Consider the following 19,502-nt stretch of genomic DNA (forward strand, 5'->3'; position numbering starts at 1 on the left):
TGCTGAACAGATTGGTGGATGAACAAAAATAGAATGCTAGACTTTCCTAGCATTAGTATAACAAACAAAATCAGGAAAAATTCTATCCTTTTTCTAACATTTTAACTGTACTCAGTTGTACGTGGAAAGTACTCAGCAATGCCAGTTGCATTGCCAGGATCATTCACTGCTAGTGACTAGCGTTCTATTTCAGGGTATTTATTTACTTTTTTAAATTCTGCTATAGTATATGAAATTAAGAAAGGAAAATACAAATTAGCATCTGTGTATAGAAAAGGCAACTCGAAGCTTTCAGTAGACAGAGCCAAAAAAATGAAGTAAAAGAGATTTCCCAGTATTATGTGCCTTGGTGTTGTTGCAAGGCATTATTAACACCACCCATAATACTGACCCAAATTCTTTAATATTTGGTCCCATGCACTGCTCTAACTGATATCATGTACCAGCTAGTCCAAAAGGACTATGCATTAGTGACAGTTGTCAGAATGCAGCAAACTCATGCCCTTGTTCCTCATGCTATCCCTTCACTGTGACAGCAGTGAGATAGGAACTTAATTTAACTTTCAACTATCATGACCTCGAGCCAGAGCAAATCCTAGACAGCAATATGTCCTTAAGAATTCACCCTTCCATGCTGCTGGAGAAGCATGATGAGACTAACTAAAAAAGCCTTTGCTTCCTCACTACCACAACACATGGCATACTGCTAATGACATTGTATAATACTGCTACAACCAACTGCACAGCTTCAGTCTGAAGGTACATTTATGTCCCAAGGACTGGGACAACTGAGGCCTTGGGATTCTCAGACTGGACTTTCAGAAGAGGTCCTCCCCTAAGGAGGGTGGCAGAGCAGCAGACTGGTTCCTCAAGGACCCTGTAGGATCTCCACTGAGAAGTGTTCAAGACACAGACGAAGACTCTGCAACACAAAACCTGAGCTAGCGCTGGTGGTAGTCCCAGGCCAAGCAGGAAGCTGGCCTAGATAATTCAGAGTTCCTCTCCAACAAAGAACTCTATGACTCTGATGTGAGAACTACCACTTATGTGCTGCAAAAGCATTTTCTACAAAACCACTCCAGCTATCCTGGGTTAAGGAATTCGATATATTTTATGAATTGATGTGACCTCCAAAATTTTAATGCAATACTATGAAAAGAAAAGAAAGAAATCACAGTAGTGAGAAATATAATCTTTTTAATGCCGAGAAATGTAGTCTAAATAGAATACTATCACAGAGGGGAAAAAAAGTTTGTTCAATTATACATAATCCAGGCTTTGATAAATACAACATAATAGAGTGTTTTTGCTTTCACTGTTGCATTAAAGTCCTGAAGGTTTTTAAAATGGAAACAATTAATTGCGAAGAGAAATAATGTTAAAAGAAATGTAAAATAAACCGTGTTTTAAAAAACTAATGTTAAAATGCTTTAAAATAAAGGACAACAAAGGCAGTGAAATCATAGACAACACTAAATGATTGTTCTGGATATGCACTGATTCTGTGTATCAGACAATTAAAAGGGCTGTTAGGTTTTTGTAGATTAAATGTTGCCTAAGCTTTCAACAAGACGTGCTCTGTCAGGATGTACATACATCGTTCAACTCTCCTTGCAGTTTCTATGTCAACTGCAGGAAAAACTGCTACCTGACATGCAAAAACCATAGCCTCGCTTCTTGAAAATGAAACAAATTTTCAGAAATGTGTGCAGAGTTAAAAACAAACAGCTAAAAGAGAAACCAGAAAATAGAGATGGAATGTAAAAAAATAAAAAAACAATGGAAGGCAGTATGAGAAACCTAAGTGATAGGTAAATTAACAAAACCAAGAGTACCAATTGATAACAACAGAATTTGAGGAGGTAGAAAGCAAGTTGCACATTCATTACAGCTACAAAAGAAACACAGTGTTTGAGCAATGGAACAAATGAGGAGGATCACTACATAATTACACATACATGCCATCTAACCATCTTTCCATTATAGAGCAAAAGAAAAAAGAAAAAAAAAAAAACAACCTGGGAAGTCAACCAAAAACATGACCTGAAGGAACTACCTCCACAGAATGTCCCAGAAAGTCCTGCCTGCCTGGAGAGGTCTAGGGAAGAGCAGTGGGCTGCTGCTGCTGCTGTGGCACACACAACCTCCCAGGACAGACAGAGGTTGCACAGCTGTTTGGGTTAATATCAAAGACAACCTCCAAGAAAGGAAAAGGAAAGGAAAGCAAGCAGCAACCACACTGAAGAGCAGAACTGCTTTGCACGCAGTACTTAACATATGGAATAAACAGTACTGAGGCAACACAAGGGAACAATTAGTCTGAATGGTTTTGTAAATATCTTGGACAAATACCAGAAGAGAAGAATACTGAGGAAGACACTGACTAATTCAGGGGAGCGAAGGGGCCTCGATGGCTTTTCTGGCCTCCCTCTGTCCTTATGTGCCCTGTATTTATATTTGAACACTTGCATTACCCAGCATATAGGCTATTTAAGGTCAGGAAAGCATTGCAGTAGCACAGCTGCCTCCAGCAAGTAGTGCTTGACATCACTAAACCACACAGAAGAGCACAGCCCTTTCATTGGCTTCAACAGCAAATATCTGCAAGCAGAATTGTTTCGCTCTATTTGTACAGGTTTTTCCACTGCACTGTGGTGTCTGTAACTTCAGTACTAACAGAGTTTTGTCCACTGAAATTGTTAAACAGCTGAAGTTTCCTCTCCGTGTATTTTTAGTGGCCCCTGATCAGAAACCAGCTCAAAGAATTTAGTTTTAAAATCCAACTTAAAAGAATCTATACTTTCATCATGTAAATTTTCAGTTCTTGCCAAATTTAACTTGTCTTCCTCTGTGGGATGTTTGACACGTACTGCATGCAAATATTAAATATCACACATGAGATCTCTCATTTAAATTCTGTAATATTCTTTGCTGACACACAAGTATGTTTTTCCAAACTATACATAAAAAGAGTCCCATTCATTAACACAACGGCCACATGATTTGTTGCCTATAATCTGCACTTTCATTTAAACATAGCTGAAGTTTAGTATAGTTAGAGGATGCCTGTGGCAGGTTCAAAATTCAACAAATTTCTGGTGTTTGTTAAGGGGACTCTTCAGAGTAAAGCTCCTAGGAAAGAAGTTCTCAATATTCTTAAAGGGGAATCTGTTATCTAGGAAAAGACTATTCAACAAAAAAGTCTCACATTTGATAATGTCTTTTATACATTTTCTCCAGGTAGGTCCAGCGTACAAATGCTAAAAGGAGCTGGGGTTTCAGCTAACATTCACATCAGCCAAACAGCTTGTAGTAGTTAAGTAGCAGGACGGACTGTGACTGTCTCATATGCCTTAAATAAAATAAGCAATACAATGAATCACATTCTTGACAATAATTAGGGAAAAGGAAACCCCCAGAAATTCTGTATTCACATTTTAAAAATCAGCCATAATTTATTTTGGGAAAATGGCTTCTTCCTACAATGGATAATTAAGGAGGTATTAATGTTCCTTTCAAGAAGGCATCAAGTTTAAAATGCCACTGATTATTTGCAGGAAAGATGGGAGGCAGAAAGCAAAGGAAACTGAGAGGTGGTACCTAGTACTACTGTGGGGTCAAGAAGCTTATGGGAAAAAGGCAAGTTGGCAGGGGAACCAGCCTTTCTGGTAATGTCAAAGAATGCACTACAATCCTTTATCACACAAACAGTGGGGCCAAGACCACTACACTTTTATTCTCCCTCCTGCCCATTAGGGCAGTTCCTCTGCCATACTCATCAATTCATGCTCCCTGTACCACCACATTCCCTGCTGAAACATCAGTAACAGGACTCTGGTTCCTAGAGGGTACTACCAGCTCTTCCCAAAGGGGGGGATGGGAGGCAGAGGGAGAAGACAACAGAGATAATCAAAACTGAGGTCTTCCACATACAGCTTAATTCTGTGTTTCACACTTGTCAGGGGTTATATATGAAAATCCTTAGCTTTTCACCTTCCAGTGGTCAGATTTGTACCAATTGAATGTGGCCATCTGGAAGCAAGCATTAAACAGTAGATGAATTTTTGTTAATTGTTTTAAATAATAAAATAGAAAAAGTCTGAAGACAAAACAGTAATGTGCAGATCACAACAAAAATGGAGTTCTCTGAAAACAAATTATTTAATCACCATATTCAGAAAGCAAACCACATATCCCAAATAAGCAAAAATCAATTTCAAGAAAGCATACTTTGTTAAGATACCATGTTCTGTAGTGGTGGGTTTGCATTTACATCAAGAACTGGGAAAAATACCCACGCAGCAACAAAAGTGCGTTCAAAGTGTACTCTAGGAAATATGAATTTTCATAACTGTTGAATAAATGTGCCTTTCCACACCCACTACATTTGCTGCCAAGGTTCTAATTAACTCATTTAACTACTATTTGACAGTGTTGGTAATTAATACCCAGTTAGAATGAATACAGTAGAACAACTAAATCTCAGCTGTGATCTGAAAGAAAAGCTTTCCATGACCTACTCGTGCCACTTTCCACCCTTTGCCAGCAGTCCTGGCTAACCAAGGAGGTCCCAGTGGATTGGATTGCAAATGTAATGACCATCTGTAAGAATGATCAGAAGGAGGATCTGGGCAACTACAGGCCTGTTAGGCCTTGTGCTGGGGAAGGTCAGGCAGCAGATTATCTTGAGTGTCACCACACGGCAAGTGCAGGATAATCAGGGGATCAGGAACAACCAGCATGGGTTTATAAAAATGGTCCTGCTTGACCAACTCGGTCTCCTAATGTGACAGGGTGTCCTGTTTAGTGGATGAGGAAAAGGTTGCGGATGTTGTCATTGACAAGCCTCTGACACCATTTCCCACCAAATTCTCTTGGAGATACTGGCAGCCTGTGGCTTGGACAGGTGCACTCTTCACCGGGTAAAAAACTGGCTGGATGGGTGGGCCCAGAGAATGATGGTGAATGGAGTTACATCCAGCTGGTGGCTGGTCACTAGTGGGGTTCCAGAGGGCTCAGAACTGGGGCCAGTCCCATTAAAAAACTTTACTGATGATCAGGACGAGGGGATCAAGTGCTCCCTGTGCGAGTTTTCAGATGACACCAAGTTGGGTGGGAGTGCTAGTCTGCTGGAGGGCAGGAAGGGTCTGCAGGGGGATCTGGACAGACTGGATAGATGGGCTGAGGCAAACAGGATGAGGTTCAATAAGGTGAAGTGCTGGGGCCTGCAGTTGGGTCACAACAAGCCCCTACAGACTTGAGGAACTGTATCTGAAAAGCTGTCCAGTGGAAAAGGACCTGGAGCTGCTGGTCAACAGTGGCTGAACATGAGCCAGTGTGTTTCCAGGTGGCCAAGAAGGCCAATGACATCCTGGCCTATATCAGAAATAATGTGGCAAGCAGGACCAGGGCAGCGATTGTACTCCTGTACTAGGCACTGGTCAGGCACCTCAAGTATTTTGTCCAGTTTTGGGTCACTTACTACAAGAAGAACATTGAAGTGCTGGAGTGTGTCCAGAGAAGAGCAACGGAGCTGGTGAAGGGTCTGGAGAACAAGTCCTATGAGGAGAGGCTGAGGGAGCTGGAGTGGTTTAGCTTAGAGATGGAGGCTCAGGAGGGACCTTATCTCTCTCTCCAACTACCTGAAAACAGGATGCAGCCAGGTGGGAGTTGGCCTCTTCTTGCAAACAACAAGTGATAGGACAAGAGGAAATGGCCTCAAGTTGCACCAGAAGAGGTTTAGATTGGATATTAAGGAAATTTTCTTCACCTAAAGGATTGCAAAGCACTGGAACACTCTGCCCAGAGAAGTGGTGGAGTCACCACCCCTGGAGGTATTTAGAAGATGTGTAGCTGTGGTACTTATGGACATGGTGGACTTGGCAGTGTTAAATTTACATTTGAATGTGATGATCATAAAGGTATTTTTCAACCTAAATGATTCTATGATTACATTTACTGATAAATTACCAGAAGCCTCAAACTTGTCAGGTGATTTTAAAATTCGATGCTGTCAGTAACTTTGAAGCACTTTTCCTCTGCCAGAGCAATTTAGCTCCAAAGAGGCAGTCTTTGGAATTAAGTCTGTTTAACAACAGAGAAGCTACTGCTTCAATTGTGATTTCCCAGCAACTTTGTGTCTGTTACTTTTTTTTAAAGCAGAATTTAACACCAGTACCTTATCGATGAAACGACAAATAAATTGGCACTAGAGAAACTCCAAGTTCCCCTACATACAGATTCTACCTGGACCCGATTTTTCCATTGCATTTTGAAGAAACACCTAGCCAGCAATTGTTTAGGTTAATATTTAACCCCAGTTACCAGACTCTCCTGCTTACTCTATTACTGCCATACCAAATGCCACAGAATAAAAAGGTGACACCTGCTTCAAATTTCTTTCATCAGCCTAATTAATGTTACAGAAAACATTTCAAGGAGTTCAAACTGTCCCTACCATTGGCCCAGAGTTCTTTAGAACAAAAGGTCCTACATAAAACCCCCCCAAATATTCCTATTAATTCTTTGGTATGAAAAAAATCCTGCCACCTGTGACAGACACAGTTCAGTACCAGCATGGATTGGTTCTGTTCAGCAGGCTTTCTTTCCCCTACAAGAACATTTCAGGAAATGAAGATGAAACCTGCTTTGTGTGCTCTAATGTCTTCGGAAAGTATGCAAGAAAGGCACTTCAGTACTGCACAAGGAATGTCTGAATGGCAATAAAAATACTCTGCAACCCTCTAAACTCTAGGAACAACAGAGGCAGTAGAAAAGACAAAAATGTCTGGATGCATCAAAATAAAAGAAGATTTTTTGTAAAACTGAAATGAATTTCAGTATCAAAGTAAACACAATCTAAGAAAATAATTTTAAAGATAACCCCTATTGCAGATAGAGAGGAGGATTTCAAAAATACTAAGTACTGACCCTAGCTAGTAATGAAGATGACAGCAATTTTCAATACTGTTGCCAGGATTAGTTTTGACTAATTAAAAGTGCTTTTGACAATCTCACTGTACAAAGATACAAGTCTAAACATATGGGCAACAGTAAAGAATCAAGAACACCTTTATGAATAATAATGTCTGATGTCCTAAGAAAAAATTACTTTGTTCTCTTTTTCCTTCATTATCACTCCTTGTAGGTGGATAAACATGCCTAGAAGCAGTGATACCACAATAAAGTTGCTGAGGAAGATATTTTAGTAGAGTACAGCTTTATAATGATGCTTAGAAATGCCTGTGTTGAAACATGGATTATTACAATGAAAGGTGGCATACTCACAGCACATGACAAATAACATGATACAGAATTGGATGTTTAATTAGGGTAGCCTGAAATAAATTATATGTGCACAAGTGAAAAAATGCAACAACTTAATGGAGAGATTTGATCTAAAGGAATCAAATGTGTTTAAAACTTGTGCAATTTCTGTGGACCATTCTACCCTAGTCAGAAGTGTGCAGAGGGAGTTGAAGAGAGCTGTGTTGAATCATGTTTTCATTTTCTTTTGTGATTTCTTACTAACTAATTTTCCTATATGTGTATTTCAACCATACAAGAAAATACTTTAGGTGATAAAGTGCTTGATATATCATGTAAAAATACTCTCTCCACCATCACATTACAGAACCTTATACATACAAGGCTGACACTCAGAGCCTGACAAAACCTCCAGGAGACACAAACCCCTCCCAATACTCAGCTCTAAGTTATGCTCTGAGACTTGAGGCAACACTGAGCTTTGGACTGCCACAAAAGGTATGTCAGACCAAAAACTGTCCCATATCTCCTATACAGAGAAATTGGTACCTCACTGCCTAGCAACAAAATCAGTCCCACTGAACTGCCTCAAGTGTTTCACACCTCGACAAATACATCTAATTGCTTAGTCTCTTAACTGACTTAAAAATCTCACTAACTGAGCCATTTAAAGACAGCATTAACATATCCAGCATTAAAGCACCATTTAGATGATGGACACATAATCTTAGCTCTCCTACAACTATTTTCACTAATTGCTCTATAGCAGCTTCAGAGGAGAAAAAAAAAAAGAAAAAAAAAAAAAGAACAATCAGTACAGTTGAACACCTGGAATAGAAGTACAAGTCAATCTGCTTTGACTGCCAGTCCCAGTCTGTCCTGATCTCTTCTGAAGCTGTCAACAGGCCATCAAAAGTTGGTTGCAGCGAACCAGATGATTTTTAGGACACAGGAAGAGTTGCAAAGCAGAGCTAGACTGGCAATCAGGCTATGGGACTGGCTACAGTTTATGAATACTTGGCTGATGGGGGCATGGCACACACAGCAGGCAGTAGATATGTCTGATGCACTGGCCAGGCACTGACCAAACAGGGCTTAATGGAACAGGAAGCACTGCAAAGCAATGGTCATTCCTGCTGCTTCCCATGCCTGCAAAGATGTTCTGGGATTTGAAGAAGCCATGGACTGCCCTGGATGACTACTAACAATTCTACTGAAATCATCAACTCAGATGCATAAGCACATTTTAGTATGCCAAATTGAAGATCTTACTTCTGACTTCTACAAAGCAGACATATAAAAAGGCCTAAGCACAACCATTCATTTAGTGACTGTGTATTCATAATCATTCTGAAACAGCAGGCTTCTACTGGTGGCAGCATGGCATGCCAACTTTAAAGGTGAAGCCCTTCACGGCTCCCCTGTATCTCAAACACAGCAAGAGGTGGTACTTGACAGTAAATGGGAAATATTCTATGGTTTTCCTCCTCCAACTCCCAGCAGAAAGCACAGCTAAAAGATGGGAAACACCTTAAAGCAAACACACGTTTAATTTTCTCTCCAATTTTTTCTTCCATCAGTGAAAAACACAGGAACATTCAAAGCTTAAGAGTTCAGATCAGGTTCTTGTTATTCTCCCCTGCCTGTGTGAGAAGGTTAAACGCAGTCACCGAACTTTGCATACCACCCTCAGTCACGAAGAACCCTCTGGCACAGCTCCCAGACCAGTAAAAAACGACCATTTCAGTCCCTAAAGCATGGAGCCTGATCCATTTAAGCAAAACAACTTCTAATGACAGCTGGTTTTCTTAGCATATTCACGTCTGTGTATTTATCAGAGAAAAGCCCTCCAGGACAACAGTGTTTATTGCAGGATTATTTCTGTGAACACAGGGAACACAGCATTCACTGAGCAACAGTGTTTCTACCCTTATATAGTTTTTTCTTAAAATGTGTACCAAGATGAACCCATTTTTATGTTCTTTAGCATGGATGGCTCATGAAGGAAAAAAACTACATACATTGAATTATTTCTTTTAAGAAAAAACCCCAAAACCTTCTGATCCACATTCATGTGTAGTATGCTGACACACACTTTAAGCATTAATATAGAAATCAGCTGTTCAATCCTGCACTGACTTTTTGGATTTAGACTCTAATGACTTTTAATAAATGGGAAACAAAGATATGATGGGAGGTTTCATTACAAATTTCTGTCCCATGTGAGTATCTAGTATACCTTCACTAGAAAGGCAATTTTGAACAAGCAAGATGTTTTCTATCAACAGGTTTAGAGACACTACAAATAACTCATGGAAATGCAACAGAGACATAAAGGATAAATATCCCAGCAGGCCCCTAACATGCCCCAGAGCACAGCTGTGCCTACCTAGCTCAGCTGTATGACTCTCTTCCCAAAGCACAGCAGCTATCAGCAGAGGACGGAGAGCATCCTGCAACAAGTCTCCCGCCCTGAGGTGCGAGGAAGTGAAGGATGAGCTGGGGACACACTCACGGATGCTGACAAGCACCAACCTCTCAAGTTGTGCGGTCAGTCTGTGTGGTTTCTCAGCTTACCACTTCCTCCAGAAGTGTGCAGAAACTGTTTTCTATGATACTACCGTAAAGACAGTAGTTTTCTTAAAATAAATACGTCTCATAAATATTCCATGTTTCATTTGAACTTGATCTGATTTTGAAATAATTGAAAGTAACTGTAACTGGCATCTGTTTATTGATGTAATGCAACAAAAAGTCAGAAGTATTCTAAAAACTATAGAATGTAAGCTATTTTAAGTGACTGATTTCAAATTAAGGAAACATTAAAAGTTGCTGTTAATGTGTTTTGAACAAATAGTATCAAAATGAACTTTTCAAATTAGCAAGTTTTAATGAAAGAATTAAACCAGGTATAGTTATGAATAGTTACTGATGAGAATTTATAAATTTATACAAATGCTTCCCATCCCTAAATCTGGGGTTGGTTGTTTGACTATAAGAACTGCACTTGACACTCTTGCAGCCACATCACACATCACACCACACAAGTCAATAAAGAACCAGTATTGACTTGAACGATCCACAACTCTTCTCTACTGCATCTCTACCTGCTGCTTCAACATCTGGACTTTTTCAAGCCAACCAATGTACTAACATCTACACCCCAAACCATAAAAAGGGGACATTTCCCTGATTTTGGAAATCTCTCTTCCAGAGTCTATGACGAAGGGCAGTCAAAGTCTTAGTAGTATTATGCTTACTATCGATTTAAAAAAATAGAGCAAATGTGTTTTACAAAAACCCTTCAAAGCCAAAAAACTATATTCACATTGCTAGGACTCAAATTTGCTGACAAGATCTGTGGGTATGTATCATTTTTAGAAAGGGCAATGAAGGAATGTGTGTTTATATGGCAGAGCACAAGAGCAATGAAACCTCTTGGGAAAGCAGGAGATAACTCACTTTACACAAACAGGCCCTTTTCCTCTTATTGCTCTACAAACCTGAAATGTTATTTCATATGTCAGGAAAATGCTATTCCTGTTTGCTCATTCTTCCTAAAGTGAACCTATTTTAGTATTAGCAAAATAATTGTGGGAATTTGGTATTTTTCATGTTTTGTTGAGTACTTGGGAATGTTATGTTGGGAACTACCAACGACTACTTGGTACACCTCAAAATCTGCTGCATAGGAAAAATACACTGGTAATTTGCTTACATGGCTTTTGTAGATCCAATTACTGTGAGCAGCAGGAAAGAACTTTTATAAGCAGAACACAATTCAAATGTAACATGCCACGGCCTCAAGTCATTAAACTAATCCTGAGGGCTTCTTGAAGCTTTTTGTACTTTTGGCAAAAAGTATAAAGAAGTACACATTGTTTCTTCAGTTCCCAAACACTGGGAAGTTAAATATCTAGACTGTCAGCCCCTGCTAAACACAGTAGAGATTGATTTTGGGAAAGAACAAGAGAGAACGATATCTTTTCTATTAAAGCACAATTATACAAACACTCGAAACATACCCAAACATTTTTTCATGGCACATAAAAAGTAGCCAGTAGCATAAAGGGCGGTGCAACAGCTCACAAGCAACTTCAGTAATTATGAATTATCAGTACCTAGATACTGTGATGAAAATGTTACAAATGCAGAAAGACAGATTGACTTAGGTGAGTGAAGTATCTCAACTTCAACACACAGATAATGTGACAAGGTGTGGCACAGAACTCCAGGGTTAACTGGCATGATTTTAACATGACTGCATCAGCTATAAATGACAATGCCATAAATACATTAGAATGTCAGATACATACCAACACTACTCAAGTATTTTTCTGCTGTATCGCTCTACATCACACATCTAAAATCAGATGCTCTTTAGGGCACTGAGAGAAAATGCAATACTTCTAGGAAGACAAAGAGTTCTTTTGTATCGCTATTCTGCTTGGTACTAAGAGGTTAACATCTTTCTAAAGATAGTGTTGAAAGTGGGAAAATACTCAATGTATTCATTAGCTCATGGATGATGATTTAGACATATACCTGGGTGGCCTGAAATACACTTAACCATCAACATGTGACTACAGCTGAAAAGACAATGGAAACTAATGGTAGCCCATTCGCTTTTAAGAGTTCAGAAAAAGAATCCTTTGGAACAAGGAAGGATAATTACATGTTTGACCACAATTATTCCCTCAACTGATGCTGACAAAAAGTAGTGAATTGATGAAAAATATGAAATGTGAAAGCCACGAAATATATTATCTGTGTGTTTGCACATGCACACGTAACCTACGTTTCCTTAAAGTATCTCAGAAGTCTTATGTCTTTATCTAAATCAAATTCTGGTTTTTATTTTCTAAACTGCATCCAAGAGTTTATCCAGATCGATACTCTGTCGAGCTAAATGTCAAGATACCATGTTTCTTCACTCACACAAACTTTATCCCCAAGTTATTATAAAACTGTGGTAGACAGTATTTCCCATCTTTTCTTCTCTACACAGAAGAGTCATCACCAGTTCAGAGGAAAATCAACTGCAGTACTAGCAAAAAAGCCAACACATCGCTGAAACAATGCTAGACCAGTTAGCATGTGGTATACCTGGAAAGTCTAACATAGTTATTTTTTTTAAGCATTACAAGACTGAGATACTGAAGACAAGGAGAAGCATTAAAACATTCTTAATTCCAGAAAAGGAAGAAAAGAAATTTAATGAAAACAGATTGACTTTTAGTCTTCAGTCTTCCATTTTAGGAGGAAAAATCTGTTTCTCAGCAAATCTATTTGCCAACTGGTAAACAGATCAGTAAGGTTCAATGCTCTTAAAATGAAATATTCAGATATTCTCCTGAAAAAAGTAATTTACTAAAGCTGCAAATTCCAAAAGCATAGTTAACCAAGCTCTTTAGCTTCTACAACAATACTTTATTCACATGTATTATGTTTATATAGAGAACTACCTTCCCAAAAGGAAAAAAATTAAAGATTCCCCCCCACAAAAGCTATCACTATGTTGTACCACAGAAGACATTCAAAATATACTGCCACAGGAAAGGACAGCATAGTCTTCAGAGACTGTGATGCTACAAGAATACCACATACAGACAGAACTAGCTGAGAGAAGATGTGTCATTTCTCCACCACACACACACACACACACACACACTCACAGTAACCACTGTAACTTTAAGCAATTTAAAGCAATAGTATGTTATCATCTAGTATGCTATCACATATATTGAAAATATATTGAAAAAATTGAAAAGTTCTGAGATGAAGTAGAATAAACATTCCAGAAAAAACCTGTCTCACTCACTGTTCAATACGTGGGGAGAGGTACAGCTTAGGAAAAACCTGAGTAGCTTCTGCATCCTCAAAACTAACGGAGAGAAGTGCAACATCTTCTCCAGGGTCTTCATTCACATCCTGTATGTATAAAAGTAATATAAAATGGTAAACAACAAACTGAATATTTAAAAGCTTACAGATAAGAATTAATAAGTCAAATATGAATTTATTTAGGAGATGTTTGAGTGTGGAAACTAAACTGTAACCACTGCAAAACAGGTTGCAAATTTATTCTTTCTTACTGTATTTGCACTTTAAAGATATTTTGTTCTGCTTAACTTCCTTTAATGTATCAAAATAAAATTACTGAGTTACCAAGTATACAGTACTGTAGCTCTTCTTCAATTAGGCAAACTATAAATTTCAGTAAAGATACAGATTTTGTTTTTAGGAATTCCTGGTTTGACATCAGGTGCAAATGCCAAAGAATTTTTTAAAATGTTGTCATATCACTGAATTATCACCACACATTTTGTATTTGTTATTTTTCAAAGTAGTTTATGGTCCAAACTTTCTGGTGTAGTTTATTCAACTCCTCTTGTGGATGAAAAACATTTTTGCAATTAGAAATTTTTATCTAGAAGTCAACTGTCCCCAAGTTTCCTGCAAATTAAACCTATGCATTACTTGTAGCAAAGCATGCAGACTCCAGCAGAAAAGTACTGTAAGAAAGAAAAAAAGCATGCTAAATACTAGTCAATCTTAATGTATTCACAGTTGAGGCTTTCTTTATATCAGAACAATCAGTTACAGCTTTGGGATCATCTAGAACAAATTGTTCCTGGTTAGGACCTGACATCCCTCTAATTCATAAATCACATACAGTATGAACAAGTGTATTTCTGCCACACACAACTTCATTTAAGCTCTTGACCTCTAGTTAGAAAGTAGTGAGTTAGCAGCACAGTCATCTTCATTGACAGCAAAAAATACAGTGCCACTTTCTGCTCTCAAATAAATCTTGTGACATGTTTGTTCATATGTACACAGCAACTTGCCAAGATGCCTTTGTTTTTATCCGTTTTGGAAAAATAGGAGAGGAAATAAGATATGTGCTCAAAACAGGATCAACATGGTGCAGAGTGCCCTGGTATGCTCTGTCCTACAGCCAGCTGTGAGGAAGGAACAGGCAAATCACTTAAATATTCTTAGGAGGCCCTGCCCTAACTGGGGAGAAAAAAAAATTAAGTGACCACTGAGTGGTTTCAGGAAGGCAATCTCGTGCCATTTGAAGCTCTGGCAGAACTGAAGCTGTTAACGTCCAGAGAGACGAGCTGCATACCAGCTATTATGTGCAGAACACTACATGCCAAGACACTTAGTGATAAGCTGCAGGGAAGAATGGGTCTTAAAAAAGCCTAATTGTCTTAGATGAAAAATGAGACAGAACTGACAGTGTTTTCTTAAATTCTGCCTTGGTGTGCAGCTCACTTCTGACAGCTGAAAGAAAACTGTACTCTTAGAACTGCCTGTAAAATGGTCACGAGCACACTATGGCTGGAAATCAGAGCACGGTTTTAACCCTAAGTTTAACCCTAAGGACAACACTCCCTATGAGTGGTGAGCACAAACAATAGCTGCTGTCCTGCTGTGGTATGATCAGTTTATGGATGGCATTATGTGACGTAATTGCCTTTAACAGCAATGGACAGGATCTTGTGACCCAAAATGTTCCCTTAAGTGTTACATTTTTAAGTGGTACTATCATATGAACTAGAGAAAACAGAACTGATTACAAAACCTTTATCAACAAGACAAATAACAACAAAATATACCCAAGAGTACAGTCCACCCCGACCCTTTCCCCAGTATTTAATGTATTTCCATCATTAAGGAAAAAACTTAAATAAGGAACAGCTTTCAATCCTGAAGCTGAGTATAGCATTAAATGGCTTTTTCCCATTAATTTGCTAATTGTCAATCAAACGAAAAGAACTATTAGGAGAGATTAAACAGCAATGCTTTTAATGCTAATAAAAATTAAAAAGATTTTATTTTAATGGGCATTCCTCAAGAGATGACAGGTACATAAAATGGTTAGGTTGATGAGAAGCTCAATGTAACCCCATGACATGCACTTGCATCTCAGAAAGCCAACTGTATCCTGGGGCCAGATCTAAAGCAGTGTTGCCAGCTAGAGGAGGGAGGGGATTCTGCCCTCCTACTCTGCTTTGCTGAGACCCCACCCGTGGTGCTGCATCCAGCTCTGCTATGGACAGTAAATCCCTCATTTAGTCTTCCGTTTATGATTAGTGCTTAAGTAGACATGAACACACAGCTTGACACCATGTGTAAAACCAGTTTCTGGAATACTATCAGGTGCTTACTGATTGCAGAAAGTCAAAACAAGGAAACAGAAAAACTCAACTTCAAAACAGACTATGTGAATGCCACTACAGCATCCATTAACACATACAGTAATATTACATTATATTTTCTGTGCTCAATAGTGAATTTCATATGAAGACTCATGCCAGGGGAAAAAAACCCACACAACCATATAAATAATCACTGTAGCTTTGTATGTTAAGCTGCAGTAAAACAGAATGTGTAGTAAGAGCAACAAATTGAGACATGATATTTTTCCATTTACAAAAATACGCACAACAAACATGACTGCAAACTCCTGTTGCCAGCAGAGCAGCATGTTATGTTCATACAACTACTGCCCAGTGCAAATCCACGTAAAGAAATTGGCATTCTTCTATAACTACCACTTTTCAAATGGATGTGTATTTTCAGCCCTGAGAAATGAAAATTGTTACTTAAAAAAGACCCAAAACCCCAAAACAGCATTCCTGTAGGTTTTAAAAGATGCAGTGCAGTAACACTATGAAGCTGCTCAACCTTATTGCTCAGGTGGCCACAGATTTACAACAAACTCCCTTCTATCTGACACCATACCATTTATTCCTTTCAGGCTTTGTTACTTTTATTTATGGAAGAAGCTGCTTGGTAGAACTGCATTCGACACTAGCATATCTGTTACAACTGCCGTTTATAAAAACAAACCAAAACCAGACGTCTTGAAGATTAATTGTGGAAAACTTTTCAACTAATAAACCTTTTTGATGTTGTCTGTGCCAGTTACAACTTAACTCCTTCAGTGATCTCTGTCCTGGTCATCTAGAGAAACCTGTACATGATTAGGTGAGAAGACGGAACCTTCTAATACCAGGCCATGACATTTGCCCAGAACAGGGGCTGAGATCTTTTCATTACACCACAGTGTCCAAAGGCAAATGTTGTTTTAATGCTTCTTATCATACCCTGCACAGACAACATCTTCCCTTTTCCCATTTCTGTGCATGTATTTATATCAAAGAGTAGATCAGATCTAAACAGAGCAGGAAAGTAAAAGCCACCTCTGTTCTTGTTTTTCAGTTGGCTTCAAAAGACAGGGTGACATCCAATTGCTTTGGCAATATTATGCCCTTTTAGGGAAAAAAAAAAAAGAGGCTGTTGGACTAAAGTCACATCTCATTTTTTAGTACTTAAGTAGCCATGCTTTTTCTTCTTATCATCTGTATTTAACTCACAACATGATAGATGCTTTTATTAAACAAATTAATTTTATATTCAAGAAAAACTGATTTTGTAAAAATGCAGAATGGCAATTTTCCATAAATGTTAAATTTCAAGGTTAGAACTGACATAATAGAAATGCCATTTTATACTCACAGAACATTCTCTACACAAGACTACAGAAGGTATTATTAAAATGAACTTCTAACTGAACAGAGAACACATCCTGGGCCACAGGAATTTTGAGGTTTAAAAACTGAATGCAAAAATGCTTGAGATCATTAGTTAAATATGAGATAACGTACACCTATTAACTTTTCCACAACAGTCTCATGCCTGATAGCAAAAAAACCCAACCTCTAGAAAATTGCAATATAAAAGATCCAACACAGACTTTCATGGTGCCTTTCTGCCACCCTGCTACTATCTACTTCTTTTTTTTTTTTTAAATATTTTTCTCATTTCTGAAATTGTCCATTCAAATAAAATATGAAAAAAATGGGCATACCCCTTATCACTGAAAATAAGTAGTTTTCTTTCTCAAGAACTGTAAGGGGTTTCCTATGTTTACAGAATACTTTGCACAATGGGGCCTCATCCTTGTCTAAACCTCCAAAGCAATGTGGTGAGAAAAGAACAACAAAAAAATCTAGACATTTTCAACCCATAGGCTTTTTTTTTCTATTACAGAAACCTAGCAGCAATTTACAAAAATAAATAAAACTTTGATAAACAGAAAACTCAGGGTAGTTGATTCTAATTCACCCTTTTTCTACTTAGCTAGTGCAGATGAAAGGTTCATTCAAAATTCAAGAACAAGAGACCAGGTGAAAATATAAATGCAGAACAGAACAGATGAAAATGGAAGTTCAAAAGCATTTAGAAATTTTTCTCCCACATACCTCATGAAAAGACTTTGAGTATCACAAAACTCCAAAGAAAAACTTAAAATTCTATTTCCAATTGTTTCAGCGCTGTCTTAACAGCCATTTGTTAGTTTTCATTTGTATTAATCTCAATTTACATTCAAATTCATGTTTCAATGTTTACAGCTGCTCCCTTTCCAAGATCCTTAATCTTTTTACGAAGTTAGTATGAGTTGTTTATGAAAATTACCATCAAAACCACTTTAAATACACTATCCAAACGGCATTGTTTTCTCATATCCTACCTACTGTAATTGAAAGCTGGGAATTTACTGGAACTGACAATTTATTATGAGTCAGATGGTTGATAGCCAGGCCAACCAAAACATCTGCTCTGCACAGTCACAACTGCTATAACCCATTTCCTCTTGTGCCTGGAGTCCTACCAAGTTGTACATTACAGTTCCTTTTCCTTAAAGATGCAGAGTATGGAAAATCAGTTATTACCTTTTCTACATTATCAAAAAAGAACTGCCTTGCAGCCTCTGATTAAAGCACATTTTCAAGAGGAGGCATTTCTGTATTTGGCACACAAGTGCAATTCCCTGCCCCAAACAGTAATGCTTAAAGTGGTGAGTGGCTCCAGTCTTGTCCTGGGCAACAGCAGGACCTGTCCTTCCATGGAAGACTCAAGATGGAAGGGGCATGAGACTGGGAGGAGAGCGTGCAATGGGGCGATGCACAGATCAAGGATGTGGCACTGAGAGCCTGCTTTAGTGTGATTAACTCTAACAAAAATGAGAAGAAAAGAAATTTAGAATTTGGTAGAAAGGAAGGGAAAGTATGTGCAGGAAGAGTATTGGCATGCTATTGGGGAGGACAAGCAGCTTCTGACTTAGGTGACAATAGGAAATAAGACAAAGGAGCTGAGCTTCTGGTAAGGCTGTAAAGTTTGTACTGTGAGTATACACGGCAACCAGTGTGGGGATAAAAGTGAGGGAAGAAAGAGAACACAAACTGTTAAACCTATTGGATGTTCCTTTGAGAAATGAGGTGCCTCACAGATGATTAATATTGTAGATGCCTCCCAACAATATGGTGAGGCCAAATCTGCTTCAGGAGGGAAGTTCCCAGTCTCAGCTGATTGCCCCTACCTCTTGCTGGAGGTTTCTGACCTCTCAGCTCTCACAACTCTTCAATAATTGTTTTTGTGGCATGACTAATCGAAGGAATGGAAAACTCCAACAAATGGGGAAGGGATCACTTAAAATAAACAAAGGATAAACTTACGTGAAGTGATGGAGGTTGTTGGGGAAGGTGGAATAGAAAGGCAGAATATGGATGAGAGCAGAATGGAGTGAGGAGACCTTGATCTTAGCATCTGCAGCCAGCTTATACTAAGTGGGTCTTTCAACAGACACTTGACTGTGGTACCTCTCCGCCCTACCAAGGCAGCTTGGTAGCTGACTTCAGCTTCACTGAACTTGAGTGTGAAATTTATATTGCAGGATCCTTTCTGAGAAAAGAAAGGTCTCCAGAAGAGAAATGCATGAGAGTAGCATGCATTCAGAAATTTAATTTATCTTAGGGTCAAATTTAATTCATGTAATTCTACATGATACATATCTGTAACATTAACAACTGATCAGAGAAGAATTTAGTGTTGAAGCTGAAATATGAATTACACCGGAGAATACACAATACTGTTTGCTTCATTAGTATTAACAGGCCTCTTGCTTCACAAGAGTTAGCAATGTTTGCCTTTTCCCACCAAATGGCAGTGTGCAATAACATGAAAATAAAGCATAAGCAACTTGTACCCTTATTGTGTACAATAGGTACAGTTGTTTCACTAGCCAGCTTTGATAGGAGCAGCTACAAGTTCTCCCAATCTTTTCCTGTATCTAGTGGTTTTTTGCTTGCTTTTTCTTAAACAACAAAACACACCAGGGGAAAGCAAGCTAAGGAATGTGGAGTGGCAAATGAGACTGA

At 38.5% G+C, this 19,502-nt stretch overlaps 1 protein-coding gene across 2 annotated transcripts in view; it reads right to left on the reverse strand.

Annotated features, from left to right (window-relative positions):
- The window catches only part of BABAM2 (BRISC and BRCA1 A complex member 2), a 171,784-nt gene that overhangs the window by 73,218 nt on the left and 79,064 nt on the right, over positions 1-19,502 (reverse strand). For both annotated transcript variants that reach the window (XM_039569042.1, XM_010393724.4), the window contains exon 7: positions 13,088-13,197. In XM_039569042.1, the coding sequence (XP_039424976.1) occupies positions 13,088-13,197 (110 nt within the window). The remainder of the gene's footprint in view (positions 1-13,087; positions 13,198-19,502) is intronic.

Source organism: Corvus cornix, chromosome 3 (genome assembly GCF_000738735.6).
Source record: "Corvus cornix cornix isolate S_Up_H32 chromosome 3, ASM73873v5, whole genome shotgun sequence".
Lineage (NCBI taxonomy): Eukaryota > Metazoa > Chordata > Aves > Passeriformes > Corvidae > Corvus > Corvus cornix.